At 37.0% G+C, this 27,219-nt stretch overlaps 1 protein-coding gene across 3 annotated transcripts; it reads left to right on the top strand.

Annotated features, from left to right (window-relative positions):
* The first annotated feature begins 93 nt into the window (after positions 1 to 93).
* On the top strand, positions 94 to 26,569 carry ak1 (adenylate kinase 1). Of its 3 annotated transcripts, XM_058775068.1 has the most exons (8): positions 94 to 215; positions 5,257 to 5,425; positions 20,232 to 20,264; positions 21,910 to 21,945; positions 23,361 to 23,524; positions 23,647 to 23,763; positions 26,213 to 26,404; positions 26,483 to 26,569. In XM_058775068.1, the coding sequence occupies exons 3-8, from the start codon at positions 20,258 to 20,260 to the stop codon at positions 26,549 to 26,551; spliced, it is 585 nt and encodes a 194-aa protein (XP_058631051.1). In that variant the 5' UTR covers positions 94 to 215; positions 5,257 to 5,425; positions 20,232 to 20,257; the 3' UTR covers positions 26,552 to 26,569. The 3 variants fall into 3 exon arrangements, with proteins under 3 accessions (XP_058631051.1, XP_058631048.1, XP_058631049.1); XM_058775065.1 differs by lacking the exons at positions 5,257 to 5,425; positions 20,232 to 20,264 and adding an exon at positions 16,042 to 16,074 and having other exon boundaries at positions 118 to 215; XM_058775066.1 differs by lacking the exon at positions 5,257 to 5,425 and having other exon boundaries at positions 126 to 215.
* Positions 26,570 to 27,219: the final 650 nt, after the last annotated feature.

The following is a 27,219-nucleotide window of genomic DNA, read 5'->3' as shown; positions in this document are numbered from 1 at the left end:
TCATGAGCTCTGATCCATCTGCTACATTCCTGCACTCCCTCCCAGCAGCCCTCCGTCTTCCCAGTGTGCCGTGCGTCAGCCGGAGCCTTGCGGTGCTATATAAAGCGGTGGTGGGCAGAGGGAGGGCTGCTGTGCAGCGGGTCACTCAGACAGACAGGAGCCGGAGACGCTCAGCCTTCACTGGACCACAGAGAGACACACAGAGAGACAGACAGGTCAGTACACTGAGAGGAAGTGCAACAATACAGCACGGAAATGCCTTATCATGTGTGTTTGTGTGTGCATGAGAGAGAGAGAGAGTTAAGCTCTTTAAGGTCTTGCTGTTCACAGGCTGATCAGTGTAAAGCTGCATGAGAATGTGTTTTGACAGCTGCAATGTCAAACGGACAAACGCGCAGATGCATGTGTGTTGTTTCATCATTTTGCAGTCTCTGTGTGTTTTCTCATGAGCTGCTTAATGCAGTGATGATCTCATGCTCAAGAATAAAACTCTGATGGAATCAGTCGCACGTTCTCCATTGTAAACACGGCCTCATTTACGTCAAACAGAGCTGCTCTCCTCTCTTAAAGCTACAGCAGCACTGTTACTATGGCAACAGCAGAAATGTGTTTTTCCGATCGGGTTTGATAATGTGAAGCGGTCGTGGCTCTGGTTTTGTGGCAGACAGCAGCTGCTGCCGTAAAGGAACATCTTTTTTTAGTGTCTCCTCATGACAGGAGGGTCATGAAACTACATGATAGGATGGGATCGAGGTTTCCCTCATATCAGTGTCACCAGAAAGTGAGCACAAGGTGTCCACAGATGCGTCACATGACCCTGAGTCCCATTAAAACACATGCAGCTAGTTCTAAATTTTGATGGCTGATTTATGAGGTCATACATGACATTTAATCTAGTCTGGAGACACTTGCTGGGATCCCATATTCCCAAAAATAATCTATTCCTGAACAGGGTACAAAATAGGGCTTGAAAGCACATTAAGCTACCATTCAAAAAGTGTTGTTCATATCCTAAATATTATATTTTACTGTTATTTTGATTACAATTGACTACTGCCATTTTTGCAACCCTTACTTGCAACCCAAATTTGTGTCAGTACAGCTTAAAAAAGTTATATACACAATTATATAATAATTTTATATAATTATAAAATGTAAATTAATAAAATTAAAATTAATAAAACTTTAATATATATTTTTAAAAAATATAATAAAGAGATTTATTAGTTTGATAATTTTTCTTTAAGTTCACAAACGCTGTGCATTTTTCAAACATGACTGGAGTACATTTTATAAGAAAATACTATTTCAGTCTCTCTATTTAAACATTTCACGTTTAATTCATTGTGTTACTTGCCATTTCTTAATTGTGAATCTGTGTAATTGTTTACTAGCAATTTCTGAGTGAAAATAGTTTTTAACGCCAGTTGTTTTAGTTTTTTTTTTTTTTTTTTTGGTGGGGAAAATCATGCAGCAACTGGGTTACACTACATTGATAATATGTTAAATGAGTTCAAAATGACTATTTGAAAATATTACAGGAATGCACAAAGTTTAATGGCATCATTGATATCTGTGTTAAAATGCATTGCATACAGAAGATGAAGGTTTCATTTGTGGCTGCTGATGTGAGCAGCTGTCTGCGGAGCGATCCAGCTCATATTTACACCAGCTTTTAATAGAAAATATTACAAACAGCTCTGTGCACCTCAGGTTGCATTTGTGCCTTCTCGTCTAGGACTCTTGACATGAAACTCTGTAGAGTTACGCTGTCTAGTAACAACAACAACAAAAAAAAAGTGTTACATTACCAAAGCATTACATAATCAAAGTCCAAAGTCAAACCTTTCTAACTTTTGATTAATTTTGCTGGCTGATGCACACAGTGACACCTTATTGCACCTCTTGAACCAATGTTTGAGTAGTCATGGCAACATTGTTTCTACCAAAACTGCATAATTATTATGTTGGTTTCTGAAAGGAGCAAATGGGAGTTTACAGGGAGTCAATATACTGTATATATACATATTATATATACATATACATACATATATATATATATATATATATTAGGGGTGGCACGGTACACAGATGTCACGGTTCGGTACGTACCTCGGTTCGGGGGTCACGGTTCAATACGATTTCGGTACAACGGGTGGTGGGGTGGGGGTGGAATCTACTATGCTCAGTTTCTTTTCATTTATTTTGAACAGACAGTAGTGCAAATTACTACTTTTTCCATCTAGATGTGAAAATACTAAATATTATTACATGTTATATATATGAAATCTGTTTTGTTTTCATTGTGAGTGTACACAAATAAAAGCAGACCTTTATACAGTGATTATTAATAAGACAATATGTGTTTAAAGTTGATTCTGCTGGTATAAGGAAACAGTTGAAGTGATCGCGCCGGAGCGCACGCGCACGCGCACACACACACAAAACACATCAGTTCCAGCATTGCTAACTTGACAGCGCAGTTGGTACTTTATCAAAATAAAATACAGTGAGCCCAACATCAGCGCCCTCCTCTGTGTCACCATTGGAATGCGACTGAAGTACAAAGCCTATCATTTACATAATAAATAATAGTTTAGCATTCAGATAAGTTACATCGCAAATATGGAAATATTATGGAATATTTGGATTTGTGCCGAATGAGAGAGGTATGATACACAAGCACAAAGCTCCATTTCGCAAACAGTTGAGTGCGCAAGCCTTTAAAGTATACTCCCTTGTCAGTCTATGTGAGAGACGCGTTCACAATCAGAACATGGTCACTGTCTAGTGGGCTTTGTTTTCAAGTGCGCAACTCATGGCATTTGCTGTTCTGCTGGCGGTTTTCAAACACGCTGCATTACTGCGGGCGCCCCCTTCTGGATTGGGGGTGAATTGCCTGTATTCGTCGTAAGGCCTCATGCATCGAACTGAGACGCCCATACCGTGACGGTTCGGTACGAATACATGTACCGTGCCACCCCTAATATATATATATATAATCCTTTTGAAATTTTACCTATAAGAAAAACGTTGACATGATAAAACACATAGTAAAGTAACACACTTGTGGCTTCAGCTTCCATTTACTACAGTCACATACATTTTCTTAAACATAAAAATATTATAAATATTTAATGTATAATAATATGTGTACCTATTTTGGTATCATTCAAGTTCAACTAAATTAAAATTATTATTTTAAATGAAAATGGTTATTTTAGCACAGCAAGTTAAACTAAATTTAAATGAGAACTGTTGCATTGGCCGCTAGTAGGTAAAATTAAAAAAAAAAAAAGTTTATTATTTATTTATTTCAGTTAACATTTACTCTATTTATATATTTATACCAATAATGTTTTTTTTTATGGTTTTAATTTTAGTAATAGTTAACTATAATAACCTACAATTAAACATGTATAATTGTATGTATACATTTATAATTAAATTGGTATCATTTTATAAATATAATTATATAAATATTTTTATGCTTTGTTATGTGTTTGAGCTTATGTCTCTATATTAATATCTAAGTAATTTTGAGTCTTGAATGATAAACTAAAAGTATCATAAAGTGTCAGCTCTGTATAGTCAGAAGGACTCATGAAAAGCAGTCTGTTGTAATTTAGTCATATGCTCCAGCTTGCTAAATTCTTGAAAAGCAGATAAAGTAATGCAGATACTGTGCATGTGGACTAACATTTAAACACAAAATGAATGCTTTATTTCTAAATATCTCTTGAATTTTCCAATCTATCAAATAATAAGGGATGAGTAAGCCATTAATTACACAAGAAGTAATCGGGACTGAAATGGCAGCGTTTACTGAGAATGAGTCACAAACTGCACTGCAGTTTATAAGGCTGAACTGTAAATAATACAAGCATGAACACAAGCCATTAAACCTGCTATGATTCTCAGCTAATGCTTTCCATATAGACACTTCACGTCAGTAGAAATAAGACATGTCGCTGCAGAGAGCGAGAGCTGCCGGACCTGTGTTTGCTTCACGTGCTCTTGAATCTCTACCATAATCAATTCATCAGCATCATACAGTACATTACACGCATGTAGACCATACAAACACCCTGACTGTCTCACAACTGTCTCAGAGTCCTGCAAAATCACCATAATAGGCAGGACAGGCAGCGCTGAAGTGTCCGGTGCTGATTCAGGCCTTTGGGTGACATTTACAGTGGCACAGGGTCACCCACATATAAATCAGCCTGCTGGAGAACAGATCAGTACATTACATAACACTTGCAGTGTGTCAGTGGAGTTCACTGCACAAAACAAAATAGACATGTGCTGCACTTCCAGTTTTGGGAGGAGTACAATTTTGTATCTTAAACAAACAGACGCACACTTGACCAGGAATGTGTCTGAAACCACTTCCTGAAGCACTTTAGGTGATCCGGTTGCAATGTGTTTCAGTCAGTCTTTTCCTGATTGCATAGTTTTCTGATCGGTAAAGACACATGAAGTGCAAATAGTTCCAAAAACTCAGCAGTGTTTGACTATATGTGAAAAATACAAATCAGTTTGTAAGACTTTGAACCCTATAATGTGAATTCTGGAATAGCTTTAATGTGCCTTGCATACCATAGTTGTTATGCTGGCTTGACCAAACATTAGACAATGGAAGGAATAGGAGTGGCATGCTTTTGTATTATTTCATAACCTCATAATGTCCTCACATTTCCATATTTGAAAGGAAACATGACCAGACTCGTTGCTTCAGCTCAAGTTTCATTTAGGTTCATTTACAACAGTCAAATACATTTTCTTATGCATAAAATTATTAGAATACATGTATCAAAAATATTAGAAATATTTGTAATACTAAAAATATAGATAGATATTTTTAGTATTATAAATATTTTATGCTTTATGCAATATTTGAGCTTATATGAGTGTATGTGTGATATATTAATATTAATAGCTGAGACATTTTGAATCTCGAATAGTGCCTTCTAACACATGACACATCATAATAATAATGAAACATATTTGTGCCAACTCTGTTGGTCTCTCTGCCAGGGCAAAAACATTTAATAATGGATATAGTCACCTTTGTTTGAGTAACCCTTACTATTAAAAACAGTCTGTAAAACCTCAGACACAGTTGGCTTAAAGCCGTAGCAAATGCTTCAACAGTGAGCAGAGATCTCTGACAGTCATTCATATAAGACAATCTGCTCGCAAAGCTTCATCTTCATTAGGATAACTTACTATAGCACTGCTCTTTCAAAATAGCATTGCAGCACAGACCAGCAGGACCAGTTGAGAATTCAGCATTTGCATGCGAGGCACTGCGGGTCACATGACCAGCTGTGCCGTCACAAGAAAAAGGGATCTGTTTACACTTGCCATCCAGACGCTCCAAGACGGGAGTATTTCAGCCTGATTGCAGAACTCCAGAACAGTAAGACACACTCTTTATAAGCTTCTCTCTCTCTTTCTGCTGTAGTGTTTAGAGTCTTTATGCTTTATGAATCCTGTCTGGAGACTCAGTCATAGTGGTGGGTGTGTCATCTGAGTGTCACTAACCTCTACACTTGAACAGACGACTGACAGAGCTGTTTCATACAATTTATAACGCAGAGAACATGCTCAGCTGTTAGGCTGCAGTCTACTGTTGGTCTATGCAAGCCATGGTTGTGATTAAGTATCTGAATTATTTTCATAAACACGTCACATGTGAAACTAACTCCAACTTGAGACCAAAAAAAAAACAAAAAACCTCTGCAGCAATAACTGATAAATATATGTAAATAAATGAGTGTTTGAGAGTTTTGAATTCCAGTTAACTTTAAACTGTTTACAGTGTCAGGCAGTAATGGCTCTACACGTCTATAAGCAGGGTTCCTCTTTTGGTTTTGTGTTGAGGTGTGACAGCTCACATACGTCACAGCTGTGAGGAACATCAGCTCATTTTTGCGTTCATAACCATCTCATAGTGCCTCTGAATCTAGTTTTTGATGTAAAGATGGGTAGATTGATGTCTCTAATAGTGTCATTGGCTGCAGGGTTTTAAAAATGTTCTTCACAGCTGTATTTTTATGCCAAAAACAGCTTTCATCTGACGCACAAGTAAGGGATAATCAACGGCTAGCCGTACATTAAAGGATTTTAATGCATGACGTGGAGGCAAAGAACCGCCCGACGCGAAGTGCATTAAAATCCTTTAATGCACGGCTAGCCGTTGATTATCCTGCTTGTTCCATGGTCATTTGCCAAGTTGTAGACAAGTTAAAACTAGTATTGCTCTTTGCAGCGCACTATTTGACCGGATGGGTAAAAATTAGTTATTTTCGTCAGTTATGGCATGTTAGCACTAGCATTCTGCCTGCTTCAAATCAGACACAGAGATGAAATAGTGCGGTATATAATAGACCACATTTATTTGAATGAATTATAGCATGTATTTCAATTAATTATTATCAGAGATATGACAGTTGTGTGTACCTGCTTGCTGCGTCTGTGCGTCTATCTACAAACAATTACTTCAAAAACAGCGATTTTATCACCTCGTTGCTGGGGAATATAAGGTAGCGATCTAGTATCTAGGCTATTTTATTAATAAAAATCACAGGCAAGCGTTGACAACAAGTTTATGTGTGTGTGCAGCGCAATCTGCAATTTCTGACCTCTCTCTCTCTCCGTGTGTGTGTGTGCGAGCGAGTAATGCGTGTTGGTTAGGTAAGGATATAATTGACGACGGGCCGTTGGACTATTAGAAAAATAATGCACACCTGAGGTGGTGATGCGGTCACGATGCGAAGCGGAGTGGCCGTTACACCTCGGGTGTGCATTATTTTTCTAATAATTCAATGGACCGAAGTCAATTATTCCGCTTATACTATGGTTGCCACACCTCAAGACATCGATCAGATGATATATTTCAAGGCATTCGTCCGGTATTTCTACTTAAATCGCTGTTGTGAGTAGGATTATTTCTTCCGCGTTTCATCCAAGGCCTCCGTTGCTAATTCCAAAACGTCATTTTAAACCTAGTAATGGAGGCTTGAGCCGTTGATAGCAGATTAATGAAGTTAATACAGTTAATAACTAAGTTATGAGAGAGAGAGAGAGAGAGAGAGAGAGATAATTACCTCTGTGCGTCTCTCAATAATGTTCGGCAGCAATGTCTCTAGTTATAGTGAAACTTAGTTCCTTTTGTTCACGAACAGCGCCGATGTTGTTACCTCGCTTGTGAGAAATCATGTAGTTTTTAAGTTGTTTACTGATAAAATCGTCAGAGTAGCGCTAACAACATTAGCGCAATGTATGTTAGTGTGTGTGCAAACTGTAACTGTAATGTGTGTGCGGTCTGTGAGGGAGAGAGAGCGGGAGAGATAGAGTATGTGCTTTCCATACATAATAAAGCGTAATTTTGTGGTAAAAACATGGACATGATCTGTCGTTTTTATCATATTGTTTACTATATTTATTTATTTGGCCAGTGTCGTTGTGGGTGTTGGTTATTTTGCTGTTGTAAGACCTTTGAAATAACAGAAATCATTTGCCGAAGTGATATGGTCATGTAATGCGGTCAAGAGCTGCCTGGAACTACGTTCGCCGTGCGTTTCCCTGAAAATAATTGCACACCTTAGAACGTTCGGCAGCCAATCAGATTCAAGCATTCAACGGCCCCGTAGTATAAACGGTTATATTTCATACCTGCCAGCCAATCAGAATCCAGTATTCAGACAGACCATGGAATAATGCAAAATATTTCATAAGATTGCATGGACAGTTTGATTTACACATGAAAAGTTCCTTCTTTTTTGTTGTTGAGATTATTATAGTACAGAACATACTGCAACACTTTAACATACTGCAGCTTTCAAAATTTCAAATAAAGAGCTTTTACTGAAACTGAACTGTAAAAATAAGGTCTTGTGAACAGATAAACATCAACACATGAACACATTTGCACTGCTCAGCAGAAGCACTGGTGATAATGTGGTGAAGTGTGTGAAAGCTCATGCTGTTCTTGTCTGTGTGGAGCAGCTGAAGAATCCCTGATCATTTCAGTCAGACTTCAGCTTCTAAGTACATACTTGTGTGTAGCAGAGTATTGCATGGGCAAGATTTGGGACAAACTACTTCACATTGGCACTGTCTTACAGTTTTTTAAAAATTGCTTTGGTGCAATTTTCACAAGCAATTGGTCAATTTTCAAAACTCTTAGTACTAATATCACAACAGATCATCAAAAGTGCACTTTTTTCAAACATTTCAGCATATTTTCAATTGTGTTAGTACAATTCAATTGTGTTGGTTTGGTACTATTTTCTTACTTGTGAAAATAGTACCAAACCAATTAAAATAAATAAATAAATAAATAAAAAATCTGTAAAAAGTGGTGGGTACTAGTTTGTTGAAAAGGTAGCTAGAAGCAGGTTGAATTGTACAAAACATTGTCAGACTTCAGTGTCAGTTCACACTTATTTGTGCACATTTTACAGTTGCTGCATCCTGGACTTGATACGTAATGTACAGTAGATGCACAACATCAACAGTGCATGTTAGCAAGCAGCAGCACTGTTAGTTCATAGCTCATTCATTAACTAATGCTAACAAATGTGACCTTTCTGTAAAGTGTTACCATTTTATATATATATATATATATATATATATATATATAAATAAAATGGTATATACATAAGTGGGTGCAAATAAATATTCCATCCAAACCACGTTTTTACTCAAATACCTGCTCGGAAAAACAACAACAACAACAACAATAACAACAACAACAAAACATTTTCGCGGGAAATTGCACGTGCGTGTCGCGTGTGACATGATCTGTTAGAGAAAAGCAGCTCGGTAAAGACAAACGTTTGTTGTCACTAGTATGGACAAAAAAATTTACATGATGGCATGTAAATGGCAAATCTCATGCGAATCGCTGGTTGTAAAAACAAAGAAACAGTAACTTACTCTGTCCATCTGTTCTGCATCCGCGCAGAGAAACAGAGCCGAAGCACAACCAAAGTAACTTTCTCCCGCCAAACGCGTGAAGTTTAGAGACCAATTTATTATAGCTTTAAAGGCACCTCAGCATAAAACAGCTCTATTTGTAAGGATCATAATAGATAAGGCGTCAATGGTCGTAAAAAAATTAAATGAGTGTAAAAGACACTGGCCTTATATTACAAGTTGACCTCAGAGGAAAAAAAATGCATGATAAGTAATATTCATAAATTCATATCTGGAGAAAAATTTATTTGCCTCACTCATGGTAAATGTTCATTTCAGACAATAAGAAGTATTTAACTTCACACAGGCTACAGTAGCAGACAATGAAACAATATATTACAATAAGTTTATATGTATAGCACATTTAAAAACCACTAGTGTTGACCAAAGTGCTTTACAATTAAAAAAAGACAAGCAATAGAAACACAAAGCATTTAAGCACTAGAGAGACAATTAAAAGTAAGAGGCTAAAATAAATTAAATTAAAACAAAATAGAGGAGAAATGCTGGAATCAAAAGTAGCAATGCCAATGAGAATCAGGGAATATTGAAAGCCATGGAGAAAAGGTAAGTTTTCAAAGCAGATTTAAAAGTTGACAAAGTTTGGGCGGATCTAATGTAGGACCGATGACCGCAAATGCGCGATCACACCTGTTTTTAAGTCTGGTACTAGGTACATATAGTAAATCAGAGTCCTTAGATCTAAGTAATCTAGACTGTAAAGGCGGATGCAGTAGTTCAGATAGGTACTGTGGTGCCTGGTTAAAGACTTAAATACAAATAACAAGACTTTGAAATCAATTCTGTATTTGACCGGTAAGCAGTAAAGTGAAATCAGAACCGGTGTGATGTGTTCACTTTTACGCTTCCCTTTTAGGAGCCGCGGCATTTTGTACTAACTGTAAGCGTGTGACACATCTCTGAGAGGCACCAATGTACAAAGAGTTACAATAGTCAAGTCGGGATGTTACAAATGCATGCATGACAGTTTCAAAGTTCTTACCAGACAAGAAAGGCTTAACCTTTGCTAAAAGAAGAAGATGATAGAAACAAGACCTAACCACAGCACTTATACTGTTATCAAGCAAAACCCCCAGATTCCGAACACAGGTGGTACTGTCTGTAACAGAGTATCAAGATCAACATCATGAGTGCTATGATCATTTGAACCAAACAAAATAATTTCAGTCTTACTCTCATTAAGACTTAAGAAATTACTAGCAAGCCAAAGTTTCAGTTCGTCTAAGCAGTCTAATACAGACTTTAAGGCACGCTTATCGTCATGCTTTATAGGCAGATAAATCTGTGTGTCGTCAGCGTACAGATGAAATGATAGACCATGTCAATGTAAAATAGAACCCAAAGGTAGCATGTAGAGATTAAACAGTACCAGGCCAAGAAGATCCCTGTGGGACACCAGAACTTAAGTGTATAACAGAAAAGAATGGTGCCCAAGGCAGACAGAGTAACTCCTATTAGTCAAATATGAGCGAAACCATTGCAGCAATGTACCCCGAAGGCCCACACATGCTTCTAGATGTGATAAGAGAATATTGTGATCAACCAGGTCAAATGCAGAGCTAAGGTCTAGCAAGACCAAGGCCTCAGACTGCCCAGTATCAGTGGTGAGCATTACATCATTCATGACTCTTAAGAGGGCCGATTCGGTACTGTGACGGGCTTTAAAACCATACTGAAATTTTGTGTGTATATTGTTATCATTCAAAAAAGACAAAAGTTGGCTCAGGACCACTTTTTCTAAAATTTTTGAGAAGAAAGATAAATTTGAAATAGGGCGAAAATTACTCAAAAGCGTAGAATCCAAATTTGTTTTTTTAAGATGAGGCAGAACGGGCTGTCGCGATAACCGCAATATCGCGCTATTGATGAGCATAACCGCAGAGGAATGCAACAACAACAGCAACCGCGATATTTCAGTGTTTTCTTTTTCGTAAGGTTACGCCCTTCTCGTTTTACACTTCGTGCATGTGTACTGAATATTACTAATGATAACAATGTGTATCATGCTGATTTGCACAGAGGCTCAGTAAATTTGCACTTAACAAGCCTAAACAGACAGCGAATGAGAGAGAGATCGACTGATCGCGTGCGATTACCTGCGTCTGTCCTTCAGGCTGAGTCATGTATATCTGTGAATACAGGTTGTCATGTCCAAGGAAAGCGCAATCTGTCTCAGCATCGACGCTCTGCTGGTCAGCTGAGCCTTTAAAAGTGGCGCTCAAAGTTAAAATGATTTAAACAGCATGTTTCATTACAAATCTCTGAATGAATCAGCGCTTTTGAACGTGTAGTTGAATGAACGGTTTAAAGGCTCAGTCAAAGACAGTCTCTTGCCACCACCTTGAGGCGAAACAATGAAGCTGCACTGACTGACAGCCGTCTAGAACACACAGGTGAAATACCAACAGAAAAAGTATCTGGTCAGTCAGATTCGAGGATCAGAACTAACTGTTATATATATAGGCTAACAATATACGAATGATCTTATTGTGAGGTTTAAGTTTTGTTATGTGGACCGTTATTTTGTCATTCTCTTCTGTTTACTTCACTTCCTGTTTCAACGCGAGTTTCTGAATATGACCTCCTTACATCGTAACACATTCACACACAGATTATATATATATATATATATATATATATATATATATATATGCGGTAATACCGCATACCGCGCTATTGAGCCACTCAAAATTACTGCAAGGGAAATTCCTTAACCGCGACAGCCCTAGCAGAACAGAAGCATGTTTAAAATCAGACATTGCATTACCATGGAAATGGTACATCAAAATCATGTTACAAAATGTTTTCATTCATGACTTATAAAAATGTAAGTTTGGATAGTGCACTATAATGTCTATGTTCAAAACTGTGAGTGACAGTTAAGGGGTTAAGTCTTTGGTTCTTTTAATTGTGATGATTTTGGCTCACAATTAACAAAAACCCACCAATTCACTATCTCAACAAATTAGAATACTTCATAAGACCAATAAAATAAACATTTTTAGTGAATTGTTGGCCTTCTGGAAAGTATGTTCATTTACAGTATATGTACTCAATACTTGGTAGGGGCTCCTTTTGCTTTAATTACTGCCTCAATTCAGTGTGGCATGGAGGTGATCAGTTTGTGGCACTGCTGAGGTGGTATGGAAGCCCAGATTTCTTTGACAGTGGCCTTCAGCTCATCTGCATTTTTTGATCTCTTGTTTCTCATTTTCCTCTTGACAATACCCCATAGATTCTCTATGGGGTTCAGGTCTGGTGAGTTTGCTGGCCAGTCAAGCACACCAACACCATGGTCATTTAACCAACTTTTGGTGCTGTTGGCAGTGTAGGCAGGTGCCAAATCCTGCTGGAAAATGAAATCAGCATCTTTAAAAAGCTGGTCAGCAAAAGGAAGCATGAAGTGCTCCAAAATTTCTTGGTAAACGGGTGCAGTGACTTTGGTTTTCAAAAAACACAATGGACCAACACCAGCAGATGACATTGCACCCCAAATCATCACAGACTGTGGAAACTTAACACTGGACTTCAAGCAACTTGGGCTATGAGCTTCTCCACCCTTCCTCCAGACTCTAGGACCTTGGTTTCCCAAATGAAATACAAAACTTGCTCTCATCTGAAAAGAGGACTTTGGACCACTGGGCAACAGTCCAGTTCTTCTTCTCCTTAGCCCAGGTAAGACGCCTCCGACGTTGTCTGTGGTTTAGGAGTGGCTTAACAAGAGGAATACGACAACTGTAGCCAAATTCTTGATGCCTTGACCCCAGCCTCAGTCCATTCCTTGTGAATTTCACCCAAATTCTTGAATCGATTTTGCTTGACAATCCTCATAAGGCTGCGGTTCTCTCGGTTGGTTGTGCATCTTTTTCTTCCACACTTTTTCCTTCCACTCAACTTTCTGTTAACATGCTTGGATACAGCATTCTGTGAACAGCCAGCTTCTTTGGCAATGAATGTTTGTGGCTTACCCTCCTTGTGAAGGGTGTCAATGATTGTCTTCTGGACAACTGTCAGATCAGCAGTCTTCCCCATGATTGTGTAGCCTACTGAACCAAACTGAGAGACCATTTTGAAGGCTCAGGAAACATTTGTAGGTGTTTTGAATTGATTAGCTGATTGGCATGTCACCATATTCTAATTTGTTGAGATAGTGAATTGGTGGGTTTTTGTTAAATGTGAGCCAAAATCATCACAATTAGAATAACCAAAGACTTAAACTACTTCAGCCTGTGTGCATTGAATTTATTTAATACACAAGTTTCACAATTTTAGTTGAATTACGACTTTTCTACGACATTCTAATTTATTGAGATGCACCTTTATATACAACAGTGACACAGGCAGAAAGGTAAATAGATAAAGATGCAGCACTGTTAGTTCATAGGTCATTCTTTAACTAATGCTAACAAATGTGACCTTTCTGTAAAGTGTTACCATTTTTTATATATACAGTGGGGCAAAAAAGTATTTAGTCAGTCACCAATTGTGCAAGTTCTCCCACTTAAAAAGATGAAAGAGGCCTGTAATTTTCATCATAGGTATACCTCAACTATGAGAGACAAAATGAGAAAAAACAATCCAGAAAATCACATTGTAGGATTTTTAAAGAATTAATTGGTAAATTCCTCGGTAAAATAAGTATTTGGTCACCTGCAAACAAGCAAGATTTCTGGCTCTCAAAGACCTGTAACTTCTTCTTTAAGAGGCTCCTCTGTCCTCCACTCGTTACCTGTATTAATGGCATCTGTTTGAACTCGTTATCAGTATAAAAGACACCTGTCCACAACCTCAAACAGTCCAACTCCAAACTCCACCATGGCCAAGACCAAAGAGCTGTCAAAGGACACCAGAAACAAAATTGTAGACCTGCACCAGGCTGGGAAGACTGAATCTGCAATAGGTAAGCAGCTTGGTGTGAAGAAATCAACTGTGGGAGCAATTATTAGAAAATGGAAGACATACAAGACCACTGATAATCTCCCTTGATCTGGGGCTCCACGCAACATCTCACCCCGTGGGGTCAAAATGATCACGAGAACTATGAGCAAAAATCTCAGAACCACACGGGGGGACCTAGTGAATGACCTGCAGAGAGCTGGGACCAAAGTAACAAAGGCTACCATCAGTAACACACTGCGCCGCCAGGGACTCAAATCCTGCAGACGTGTCCCCCTGCTTAAGCCAGTACATGTCCGGGCCCGTCTGAAGTTTGCTAGAGAGCATTTGGATGATCCAGAAGAGGATTGGGAGAATCAGATGAAACCAAAATAGAACTTTTTGGTAAAAATCTCCTCGTGTTTGGAGGAGAAAGAATGCTGAGTTGCATCCAAAGAACACCATACCTACTGTGAAGCATGGGGGTGGAAACATCATGCTTTGGGGCTGTTTTTCTGCAAAGGGACCACGATGACTGATCCATGTAAACTAAAGAATGAATGGGGCCATGTATCGTGAGATTTTGAGTGAAAACCTCCTTCCATCAGCAAGGGCATTGAAGATGAAACGTGGCTGGGTCTTTCAGCATGACAATGATCCCAAACACACCGCCCGAACAGCGAAGGAGTGGCTTCGTGAAGCATTTCAAGGTCCTGGAGTGGCCTAGCCAGTCTCAGATCTCAACCCCATCGAAAATCTTTGGAGAGTTGAAAGTCCGTGTTGCCCAGCGACAGCCCCAAAACATTACTGCTCTAGAGGAGATCTGCATGGAGGAATGGGCCAAAATACCAGCAACAGTGTGTGAAAACCTTGTGAAGACTTACAGAAAACATTTGACCTCTGTCATTGTCAACAAAGGGTATATAACAAAGTATTGAGATTAAATTTTGTTATTGACCAAATACTTATTTTCCACCATAATTTGCAAATAAATTCTTTAAAAATCCTACAATGTGATTTTCTGAATTTTTTTTTTTTTTTTTTTCTCATTTTGTCTCTCATAGTTGAGGTATACCTATGATGAAAATTACAGGCCTCTCTCATCTTTTTAAGTGGGAGAACTTGCACAATTGGTGGCTGACTAAATACTTTTTTGCCCCACTGTATATATATATATATATACAAAATGGTATATAAGTGGGTGCAAATAAATATTCCATCCAAACCATGTTTTTACTCAAATAACTGCTCGGAAAACAACAATAACAACAAAACATTTTCGCGGGAAATTGCATATACGCGTGCGTGTGGCGTGTGACATGATCTGTAGAGAAAAGCAGCTCGGTAAACACAAACGTTTGTTGTCACTAGTAAGAACAAAAAAAATTTACATGATTATTCAAAATGGCAAATCTCACGCAAATCGCTGGTTGTAAAAACAAAGAAACAGTAACTTACTCTGTCCATCTGTTCTGCATCCGCGCAGAGAAACAGAGCCGAAGCACAACCAAAGTAACTTTCTCCCGCCAAACGCGTGAAGTTTTATTTTTAACCGCTAGAGGGACCAATTTATTATAGCTTTAAAGGCACCTCAGCATAAAACAGCTCTATTTGTAAGGATCATAATAGATAAGGGGTCAATGGTCGAAAAAAATTAAATGAGTGTAAAAGACACTGGCCTTATATTACAAGTTGACCTCAGAGGAAAAAATGCATGATAAGTAAGATTCATACCTGGAGCAAAATTTATTTGCCTCACTCTTGGTAAATGTTCAGTTCAGACAATAGGTAATATTTAACTTCACATACAGTAGCAGACAATGAAACAATGACACAGGCAGAAAGGTAAATAGATAAAGATGAGTGTGTGTGTGTGTGTGTGAGAGAGAGAGAGAGAGGAAGGAGTGTAATGTATAAAGTGTTGCTGGGTCAGTGTGTGACACTGTTACAGGACTCTGTTGGGAAACACTGATGCTTTGAGCAACATTTCTCCTTGGAATTAATTCGAATCTGCTTATCTTGGCCACATCAGAAATGATTGTGAACTTTGTGATCTGTTAACGAGTTCAAATGAGAATGAATGAGTGACAGACTTCAAATCAACAAGACTTTCAACTCTTTATCTGGACTAATCTTTGTCTTTTATTGCTCTTACAGGATAATCTCTCACATAACAGACAACCATGGCAGGTGAGAATTTTTTTCCAATCTATAATATGTTATGATTTAAAATATTTTTTACATGTGACTGTTCATGAGATGTATAAGTATTTTATGGAGTCACCTGAATGAAACTGCGCTTAGTAAATGGTAGAGTTTGTTAAAGCAGACTGGTGCAGGACGTGTGATGAAACAATGAGGGTTTACAAACATGGGCCTCCTAAAGAGGGACTGCAGACAGATTGAGACGAACAGCAGCTCTGACCTTTACACACACTCACACACGAGACTGTCACTGGATCACTGTGAGAATTAGACTCGATGACAATTGCAAATACGGAGAACTGAAGAGCAAATAAACAGTGACAGTCGAGATGATTCACACAACTGAACGTCTTCATCAGTCATCATCATCATCATTTGATGGTCTCTGATGACCTCGTGTGGAGACTCGCTGTACTGCAAGAGATTCTTTACAGTATGTGTACAGTGTACAGCACATTTCATAGTGGTAAATCAGGTAACAGATTTAGGTTCAAAACAAAACAAAACAAACACAAAAATACCTTGTAGGAACATTGTTTAGAAATGTTTCTAAACCTGTTGAAATGTCCAATTTTCTTGTCGTGCTCTAACTGAGGAAGGAGGTTGTTCCCCAAAATCTCGCAATACATGGCCCCGGTCATCCTCTCCTTAATACAGTGCAGTCGCCCTGTCCCATGTGCAGAAAAACACCCCAAAGCATGATGCTACCACCCCATGCTTCACAGTAGGGATGGTGTTCTTGGGATGGTACTCATCATTCTTCTTCCTCCAAACACGTTTAGTGGAATTATGACCAAAAGTTCTATTTTGGTCTCATCTGACCACATGACTTTCTCCCATGACTCCTCTGGATCATCCAAATGGTCATTGGCAAACTTAAGTCGGCCTGGACATGTGCTGGTTTAAGCAGGGGAACCTTCCGTGCCATGCATGATTTCAAACCATGACGTCTTAGTGTATTACCAACAGTAACCTTGGAAACAGTGGTCCCAGCTCTTTTCAGGTCATTGACCAGCTCCTCCCGTGTAGTTCTGGGCTGATTTCTCACCTTTCTTAGGATCATTGAGACCCCACGGTGAGATCTTGCATGGAGCCCCAGTCCGAGGGAGATTGACAGTCATGTTTAGCTTCTTCCATTTTCTAATGATTGCTCCAACAGTGGACCTTTTTCACCAAGCTGCTTCCCGTTGCCTTTCCAGCCTTGTGGAGGTGTACAATTTTGTCTCTAGTGTCTTTGGACAGCTCTTTGGTCTTGGCCATGTTAGTAGTTGGATTCTTACTGATTGTATGGGGTGGACAGGTGTCTTTATGCAGCTAACGACCTCAAACAGGTGCATCTAATTTAGGATAATAAATGGAGTGGAGGTGGACATTTTAAAGGCAGACTAACAGGTCTTTGAGGGTCAGAATTCTAGCTGATAGACAGGTGTTCAAATACTTATTTGCAGCTGTATCATACAAATAAATAGTTAAAAATCATACATTGTAGGAACATTGTTTAGAAATGTTTCTAAACCTGTTGAAATGTCCAATTTTCTTGTCGTGATTATAATGTTGCTTAAAGGTTACAAAAGCGTTTCATACAACGTTCTGCTGACCCCACCCAAAATAAATGTTTTCGAGAATGTTTCTAAAAGTTTTAGAATGCTATTTAAATGCTACAATAGATGATAGATAGATATATAGATAGACAGATAGACAGATAGACAGATAGACAGATAGACAGATAGACAGATAGACAGATAGATAGATAGACAGACAGATAGATAGATAGACAGATAGATAGATAGATAAAAGTTCTAAAACGTTCATAACATCATAAGGACGTTTTGAAAATGTTGTTTTAAAAACATTTTCTCTACGCATTATGAAAATGTATATGAAATACTTATAAAGTTAGAAGGATGTTCCATTAACATTACTTTAAGAACATTTTTCCCTAACATTTATATAACTTAAAAGAAGAAGAAGAACAACTCAAGTTGTGAGAAACATGATAACAAAATAGCCTACAAATAAAACTCAATTTTAAAATAATAAATAAATAAAAGTTTTTATGAATGACAATAAGATAAATAAATGACAAAAAGAAGTATATATATATATACATACACAGACACAATGTATATAGACCTATTGTTGTTACAATAAAAATTGGAATATGTTGCATTGGTTACAGCCATTGTTCACATGTCATCAGTGGTTCAGGATCAAACCTGTTTGATGAAGCTGAACCTGAATGATGTTGGCAACAGTTGCCATGGCGACCTCAAGCATTCAGGAGTAACTGAAGGAAAGAGCAGAATCAGTGTGAAGCAGAAAGACTGTGGTCAGAAATGGGGTTAGGCTGCTTGAGTAAATCGGCAGTCGCTGCGCTGGAGACAGATGGTAAATGATGGGAAAACATCAGATTTCAGAATCCAAGAGAGTCAGATAGCACTGATAGATCTCAGAGAGCTTTAATAATAACACAGCTTCTGTTTATTCACATGTTTTATTCACATTTGGACTGATTTGAATGTTTCACTGTGTCACAGATAAAATTAAAATGCTAAGATCGTCTTTGTGGTTGGTAAGTTGAATTGCCTTTACATATTTCACAGCTCCAGTGTAACTCATCTACTAACAATCATTCATCAAACTGCGGCATGTTTTTGTGAATGTAAACTCTGATCATAAGCAGTTTGGAGGGAAATGTGTTGTGAAACCAGATCAGATCAAAGTTGTAAACAAAGATTATTGGAGAAGCATGTTTAACAATGAATATACGATACTATTTCAGTTTTCTACTTCAAAATTGAATGTTTACTTCAGTTACATGCCATTTCTTTGTCATTTGTTTGTAAAATGTACTAGCAATTTCTGCTTTTCTGTTCTATTTGTTTGCTGATAAGTCTAAACATCACGTAAACCCCTAGAAACGCATGCACCTCTGAGCCGTTTCTCCTCCTCGTTTCAGAGCAAGTAACAAAATTAATTGTTAAAAGAAACATAATTAAATTTTAATTGATCATTTTAATTAATAATTAACATTTGAATTAGGACTGTGATTAAAGCAACATGCCCCTTGTTAAACCATTTCAAAAGTCCATTATATTTCAATATACACTACTGGTCACAAAAGTTTTGAAATAATTATTTTCCTCACTGTATATATATATATATATACAAAATGGTATATAAGTGGGTGCAAATAAATATTCCATCCAAACCATGTTTTTACTCAAATAACTGCTCGGAAAACAACAATAACAACAAAACATTTTCGCGGAAATTGCATATACGCGTGCGTGTCGCGTGTGACATGATCTGTAGAGAAAAGCAGCTCGGTAAAGACAAACGTTTGTTGTCACTAGTAAGAACAAAAAAAATGTACATGATTATTCAAAATGGCAAATCTCACGCAAATCGCTGGTTGTAAAAACAAAGAAACAGTAACTTACTCTGTCCATCTGTTCTGCATCCGCGCAGAGAAACAGAGACGAAGCACAACCAAAGTAACTTTCTCCCGCCAAACGCGTGAAGTTTTATTTTTAACCGCTAGAGGGACCAATTTATTATAGCTTTAAAGGCACCTCAGCATAAAACAGCTCTATTTGTAAGGATCATAATAGATAAGGGGTCAATGGTCGAAAAAAATTAAATGAGTGTAAAAGACACTGGCCTTATATTACAAGTTGACCTCAGTGGAAAAAATGCATGATAAGTAAGATTCATACCTGGAGCAAAATTTATTTGCCTCACTCTTGGTAAATGTTCAGTTCAGACAATAGGTAATATTTAACTTCACATACAGTAGCAGACAATGAAACAATGACACAGGCAGAAAGGTAAATAGATAAAGATGAGTGTGTGTGTGTGTGAGAGAGAGAGAGAGAGGAAGGAGTGTAATGTATAAAGTGTTGCTGGGTCAGTGTGTGACACTGTTACAGGACTCTGTTGGGAAACACTGATGCTTTGAGCAACATTTCTCCTTGGAATTAATTCGGGAATCTGCTTATCTTGGCCACATCAGAAATGATTGTGAACTTTGTGATCTGTTAACGAGAGTTCAAATGAGAATGAATGAGTGACAGACTTCAAATCAACAAGACTTTCAACTCTTTATCTGGACTAATCTTTGTCTTTTATTGCTCTTACAGGATAATCTCTCACATAACAGACAACCATGGCAGGTGAGAATTTTTTTCCAATCTATAATATGTTATGATTTAAAATATTTTTTACATGTGACTGTTCATGAGATGTATAAGTATTTTATGGAGTCACCTGAATGAAACTGCGCTTAGTAAATGGTAGAGTTTGTTAAAGCAGACTGGTGCAGGACGTGTGATGAAACAATGAGGGTTTACAAACATGGGCCTCCTAAAGAGGGACTGCAGACAGATTGAGACGAACAGCAGCTCTGACCTTTACACACACTCACACACGAGACTGTCACTGGATCACTGTGAGAATTAGACTCGATGACAATTGCAAATACGGAGAACTGAAGAGCAAATAAACAGTGACAGTCGAGATGATTCACACAACTGAACGTCTTCATCAGTCATCATCATCATCATTTGATGGTCTCTGATGACCTCGTGTGGAGACTCGCTGTACTGCAAGAGATTCTTTACAGTATGTGTACAGTGTACAGCACATTTCATAGTGGTAAATCAGGTAACAGATTTAGGTTCAAAACAAAACAAAACAAACACAAAAATACCTTGTAGGAACATTGTTTAGAAATGTTTCTAAACCTGTTGAAATGTCCAATTTTCTTGTCGTGATTATAATGTTGCTTAAAGGTTACAAAAGCGTTTCATACAACGTTCTGCTGACCCCACCCAAAATAAATGTTTTCGAGAATGTTTCTAAGAGTTTTAGAATGCTATTTAAATGCTACAATAGATGATAGATAGATATATAGATAGACAGATAGACAGATAGATAGATAGATAGATAGATAGATAGACAGACAGATAGATAGATAGATAGATAGATAGATAGATAGATAGATAGATAGATAGATAGATAGATAGATAGATAGATAAAAAGTTCTAAAAACGTTCATAACATCATAAGGACGTTTTGAAAATGTTGTTTTAAAAACATTTTCTCTACGCATTATGAAAATGTATATGAAATACTTATAAAGTTAGAAGGATGTTCCATTAACATTACTTTAAGAACATTTTTTCCCTAACATTTATATAACTTAAAAGAAGAAGAAGAAGAAGAAGAAGAAGAAGAAGAAGAACAACTCAAGTTGTGAGAAACATGATAACAAAATAGCCTACAAATAAAACTCAATTTTAAAATAATAAATAAATAAAAGTTTTTATGAATGACAATAAGATAAATAAATGACAAAAAAGAAGTATATATATATATATATATATATACATACACAGACACAATGTATATAGACCTATTGTTGTTACAATAAAAATTGGAATATGTTGCATTGGTTACAGCCATTGTTCACATGTCATCAGTGGTTCAGGATCAAACCTGTTTGATGAAGCTGAACCTGAATGATGTTGGCAACAGTTGCCATGGCGACCTCAAGCATTCAGGAGTAACTGAAGGAAAGAGCAGAATCAGTGTGAAGCAGAAAGACTGTGGTCAGAAATGGGGTTAGGCTGCTTGAGTAAATCGGCAGTCGCTGCGCTGGAGACAGATGGTAAATGATGGGAAAACATCAGATTTCAGAATCCAAGAGAGTCAGATAGCACTGATAGATCTCAGAGAGCTTTAATAATAACACAGCTTCTGTTTATTCACATGTTTTATTCACATTTGGACTGATTTGAATGTTTCACTGTGTCACAGATAAAATTAAAAATGCTAAGATCGTCTTTGTGGTTGGTAAGTTGAATTGCCTTTACATATTTCACAGCTCCAGTGTAACTCATCTACTAACAATCATTCATCAAACTGCGGCATGTTTTGTGAATGTAAACTCTGATCATAAGCAGTTTGGAGGGAAATGTGTTGTGAAACCAGATCAGATCAAAGTTGTAAACAAAGATTATTGGAGAAGCATGTTTAACAATGAATATACGATACTATTTCAGTTTTCTACTTCAAAATTGAATGTTTACTTCAGTTACATGCCATTTCTTTGTCATTTGTTTGTAAAATGTACTAGCAATTTCTGCTTTTCTGTTCTATTTGTTTGCTGATAAGTCTAAACATCACGTAAACCCCTAGAAACGCATGCACCTCTGAGCCGTTTCTCCTCCTCGTTTCAGAGCAAGTAACAAAATTAATTGTTAAAAGAAACATAATTAAATTTTAATTGATCATTTTAATTAATAATTAACATTTGAATTAGGACTGTGATTAAAGCAACATGCCCCTTGTTAAACCATTTCAAAAGTCCATTATATTTCAATATACACTACTGGTCACAAAAGTTTTGAAATAATTAAGATTTTTTAATGTTTTGAAAGAAGCCACTTCTGCTCACCAAGACTGCATTTATTTGATCAAACATACGGTAATAAAATTGTGAAATATTATTACAATGTAAAACAACAGTTTTCTATGTGAATATATGTTAAAATGTAATTTATTTCTGTGATCAAATCTGAATTTTCAGCATCATCACGCCAGTCTCCAGTGTCACATGATCAGTCAAAAATCATTGTAATATGCTGATTTGCAGCTCAAGAAACATTTCTGATTATTATCAATGTTGAAAACAGTTGTTCCGCCAAATATTTGTGTGGAAACTGATACATTTGAATTTTTCAGGATTCACAGATGAATAGAAAGCTCAAAAGAACAGCATTTATTTGAAATAGAATTAGTTACATTGTAGATGTCTACTGTCACTTTTGATCGATTTAATGCATCCTTGATGAATAAAAGTATTTTTTATTCTTTACAAATCTTATTTAGCACATCAGTTTCCACAAAAATATTTGGCAGCACAGCTGTTTTCAACATTGATAATAATCAAAAATGTTTCTTGAGCAGCAAATCAGCATATTAGAATGATTTCTGAAGGATCATGTGACACTGAAGCCTTGAGTAATGATGCTGAAAATTCAGCTTTACAATCACATTTACATTTTAAAACATAAATAGAAAACAGTGATTTGAAATTGTAAAAATATTTTACAATACTGTATTTCTGATAAATAAATAAATGAAGCCTTAGTGCGCAGATGTCTTTCAAAAATCATTAATAAATGTTAATAGTTCACATCATGCTGCTTGCTGAAATCAAATCAAAGCAATATTATATTAGGATCTGACCAGTGTTCTTATGTCAGGCGGCCCCGGCTCAGGAAAAGGCACCCAGTGTGAGAAGATCGTGGCAAAGTATGGCTACACTCACCTGTCTTCCGGTGACCTGCTGCGTGCGGAGGTGGCATCTGGCTCAGAGAGGGGTAAACAGCTGCAGGCCATCATGCAGAAGGGGGAACTCGTGCCTCTGGTCAGTCCAATCGCCCTTTCATATGCTGGATAAAAGCAATTCTCAGGGCTGATGCCACTGCTCATTAGCATGAGCTGATAAATGAACTCTGACACACTGAGACGCTGCTCTGGTTTCTGCAGGACACAGTTCTGGACATGATCAAAGACGCCATGATCGCCAAGGCTGACGTCTCGAAGGGCTACCTGATCGACGGATACCCTCGTGAGGTCAAACAGGGCGAAGAGTTTGAGAAGAAGGTAAAACAGCAACACCACGCAAACCGAAATCTCAGGAAATGGGGTCATTTTTGACTGGGTTTAAGGACTGAAATAATGTCATCAAAAGTGGTTACTGATGAACTGTGAATTTCAGATGTCATATTTTCCCATCTCAAAGAAGCTGTAATCACCAAATGGTCAGTTTCATTGATTATTTACCATTATTAACTTAAAGCCAAACCATATAGCACTACATTTACATCACAACACTTAAATATCGTTGCTCTTTTGTTGTTTTTATTGCTTCTATTGCCCTCATTTGTAAGTCGCTTTGGATAAACTTGTCTACTAAATGATTAAATATAATGTAAATGGTTTGGAATTCATCTGCTTTAAAATTTTGAAATTATAACTTTGAAATTCTATTAGTTTCACAGAGTCTTCTAATAAACCCCACAATATAACGGAATAAAGCAGATTTATACGGTGGCCGAGAGAGCTCAACGAGCTGCAATAGAAAAAAACACCTGCAAACTTCATCAATTTGACAACATATGCGATGCAAATGCTCACAACACAACCAAATAAAGAAACGCACTGCAAATAAAATTCTTTATTTGGTTGTGTTGTGAGCATTTGCAGCACCTGCTGTCAAATTGATGATGTTTTCTTGATTTGCTGGTGCTTTTTCTATTTGCATGTGTTTTCTGAAGTTGCAGAGCGTTGAGCTCCCTCGGCCACCGTAGATTTATTTATTTAGCAAGTAAAAATACACCAGCATTCAAGTGTTTGGGCTAAATAAGAGCTTTAAAAAATAATAAATAAATACAAAATGTGTACTTTTATTCATCAAGGAAACATTAAATTGATCAAAAGTGACAGTAAAGACATTTATAATGTTACAAAATGCTTCTATTTCAAAAAAATGTTCTTTAAATGTTCTTCAAAAAACTTTCTATTCTTCTGTGAATCCTGAAAAATTAAATGTATCACCTCTTCCACAAAAATATTTGGCAGCACAACTGTTTTCAACATTAATAATAATCGGAAATGTTTCTTGAGCTGCAAATCAGCATATTAGAATATTTCTGAAGGATCATGTGACACTGAGGACTGGGGTAATGTTACATTTTAACATATATTCATGTAGAAAACAGATATTTGAAATTGATCAAATAAATGCAGTCTTGGTGAGCAAATAAGACTTTTAAAAATCATTGAAATAACACTTTACTTAAAGCCTTTGTTTTAATGCATTAATTATGCCTTGTAATGCACCTTATAATGAATTGTACAATCTCATTCATAATTGTAACCACAGTTAATATATTATAACAATTATCAATTCATTGTTACACTGTGCATTTTAAATTTGGTTATAATTATTTATGACAAGATATAATGTATTACAATGCACATTATGAAAAATTATAATGTATTATACCCTTTAATAACTTTTTATAATGCATACAGGCTTTAAGTAAAGTGTTACCAACAGTGTTGGGTAGTAACTAGTTACTAGTAACTTAGTTACTGTAGTAATATTATTTTTGCAGTAACTAGTAGTGTAACTAATACGATTTCAGTAATAATATTACAGTTACAATCCATAAAACAGCTTAGTTACTTCTGATGCTTCAACCCCGCTGATTTAAAATCCAACAATCAAATAATTCCTTGATTTATTTTCACGACTCGTACATGCATGTGATGTCCCTAGTGCAGCAGGCAATCTTGGAATATGGAAAAGCTTACATTCAGCAGATAGAAATATTGCATTATATTGATTTTGTCAGGAGAAAATATGATCTGAACACTATTGTGTAAGTTGTGGCTTTACTTTACTCTGGCATCCCACCCACATCCCTCTGATCAGCATGTGGTACATTATATTACTATAATAAAAAATATTTTTGGAAAATTAAACGGTTTCTTACAAACTTATGTGATTTGATAAAATACATTGAAATGTAATCGTATATGGGTAACGGAGAAATTGCAATTAGCTTCAAGCTACACGTGACAATTAATGAGATTAATACAACATTTCTACTTGAATGTCACTATCAATCACTATTGAGTGTTTGCAATAACCTCTGATTGCGATCCAATGTGGATTTTGGTCAAATGACGAGGCAGAAATATGTTGTTAGTAACATTCTAGAAGAATTTTATGTGGAAGATACACAGTTACAACTTCTGTGGGGCGTGAAGAAAAAGTAATGTAACTAGTAGTGTAACTAATTACTGTTTCCAGAAAGTAATAAGTAAAGTAACACTATTACTTTTGAAAGGAGTTACTAGTAATAAGTAATATATTACATTCTTTGAGTAACTAGCCCAACACTGGTTACCAATAATTCTTACCAACCCCAAACTTTTAAGTGTATATAAAACAACTATTTAGTTCAATTCTATATAACCCATTACAGAATGCTGAAAATTTCCGTTCAGTTTGAGCATGATATCTCTCTCTGCTCTCTGTCAGATCGGCGCTCCAGCTCTGCTGCTGTACATCGACGCTAAAGCCGAGACCATGGTGAAGAGGCTGGTGAAGCGCGGAGAGACCAGCGGCCGCGCCGACGACAATGAGGAGACCATTAAGAAGCGTCTGGATCTCTATTATAAAGCCACTGAGCCCGTCATCGCTTACTACGAGAAGCGCGGCATCGTTAGGAAGGTGAGCGGAAACACTGACTGAAATATGATTGACTCAAATGTTACTCTTTAACTGACTGATTTCTCTCTCGTCCTCCAGATTAACTCTGAGCTGCCGGTGGATGAGGTATTTGCTATTGTTGTAAAAGCTATTGATGAACTGAAGTAAACAGTACTTGACAACAAACTCTTGTTTGGGTTATTCTTTTGCCTTTTCTCTCACATATAGGCTACTCTTCAATGCTGCCTTAATAATCTCTTTATTACACAGAAAATCCATCCCGAGACTAAATCTATCAGATCTCTCCGTTGCATTGTGTGTTTGACTAGTAATACCCTAGCAACCGCCCATAATACCTTAGTAACTGACTTTCAAGCAGCCTAGCATCCCACAGGCTGTGTAAAACCTTCAAACTTCATAGCTCTCTTCAGCTACAAGGGGATTCGGAAACCTTCAGACTTTTTAAAGCCGCTTTAAACTTTTATGTGCGGTTTTGTCGAGCTGATATTTAGAAATGCCTTTTCTCTGTGTGTGTTCATTGCTAATGGCCATATAGCTGCAGACTATATTCAAACACTTCCTTTACAAGTTCTCCTACTTTAGTGCTCCAGACTGAAAATCATCTTTACACTTTTCCGTAATCATAAAACTAGTCCGGTCTTTGATTATGAGTGGCCGAAGTGCTTTCAAAGCCATTGTGAAATACTCTGTGAAACATATGGAAACCAGTTTCTGCCGTGTAAGAAAAAACAAACAAACAAACAAAAAAAAAAGTTTTGGTAAGTCAAAATGATTACATGAAAAGTCAAAATTATTACATAATAAATTGAAATTAT

The sequence above is a fragment of the Onychostoma macrolepis genome, chromosome 05, assembly GCF_012432095.1.
Source record: "Onychostoma macrolepis isolate SWU-2019 chromosome 05, ASM1243209v1, whole genome shotgun sequence".
NCBI lineage: Eukaryota > Metazoa > Chordata > Actinopteri > Cypriniformes > Cyprinidae > Onychostoma > Onychostoma macrolepis.
Note: the sequence above shows the minus strand (reverse complement) of the source record. Positions and strands in the feature narration are given on the sequence as shown.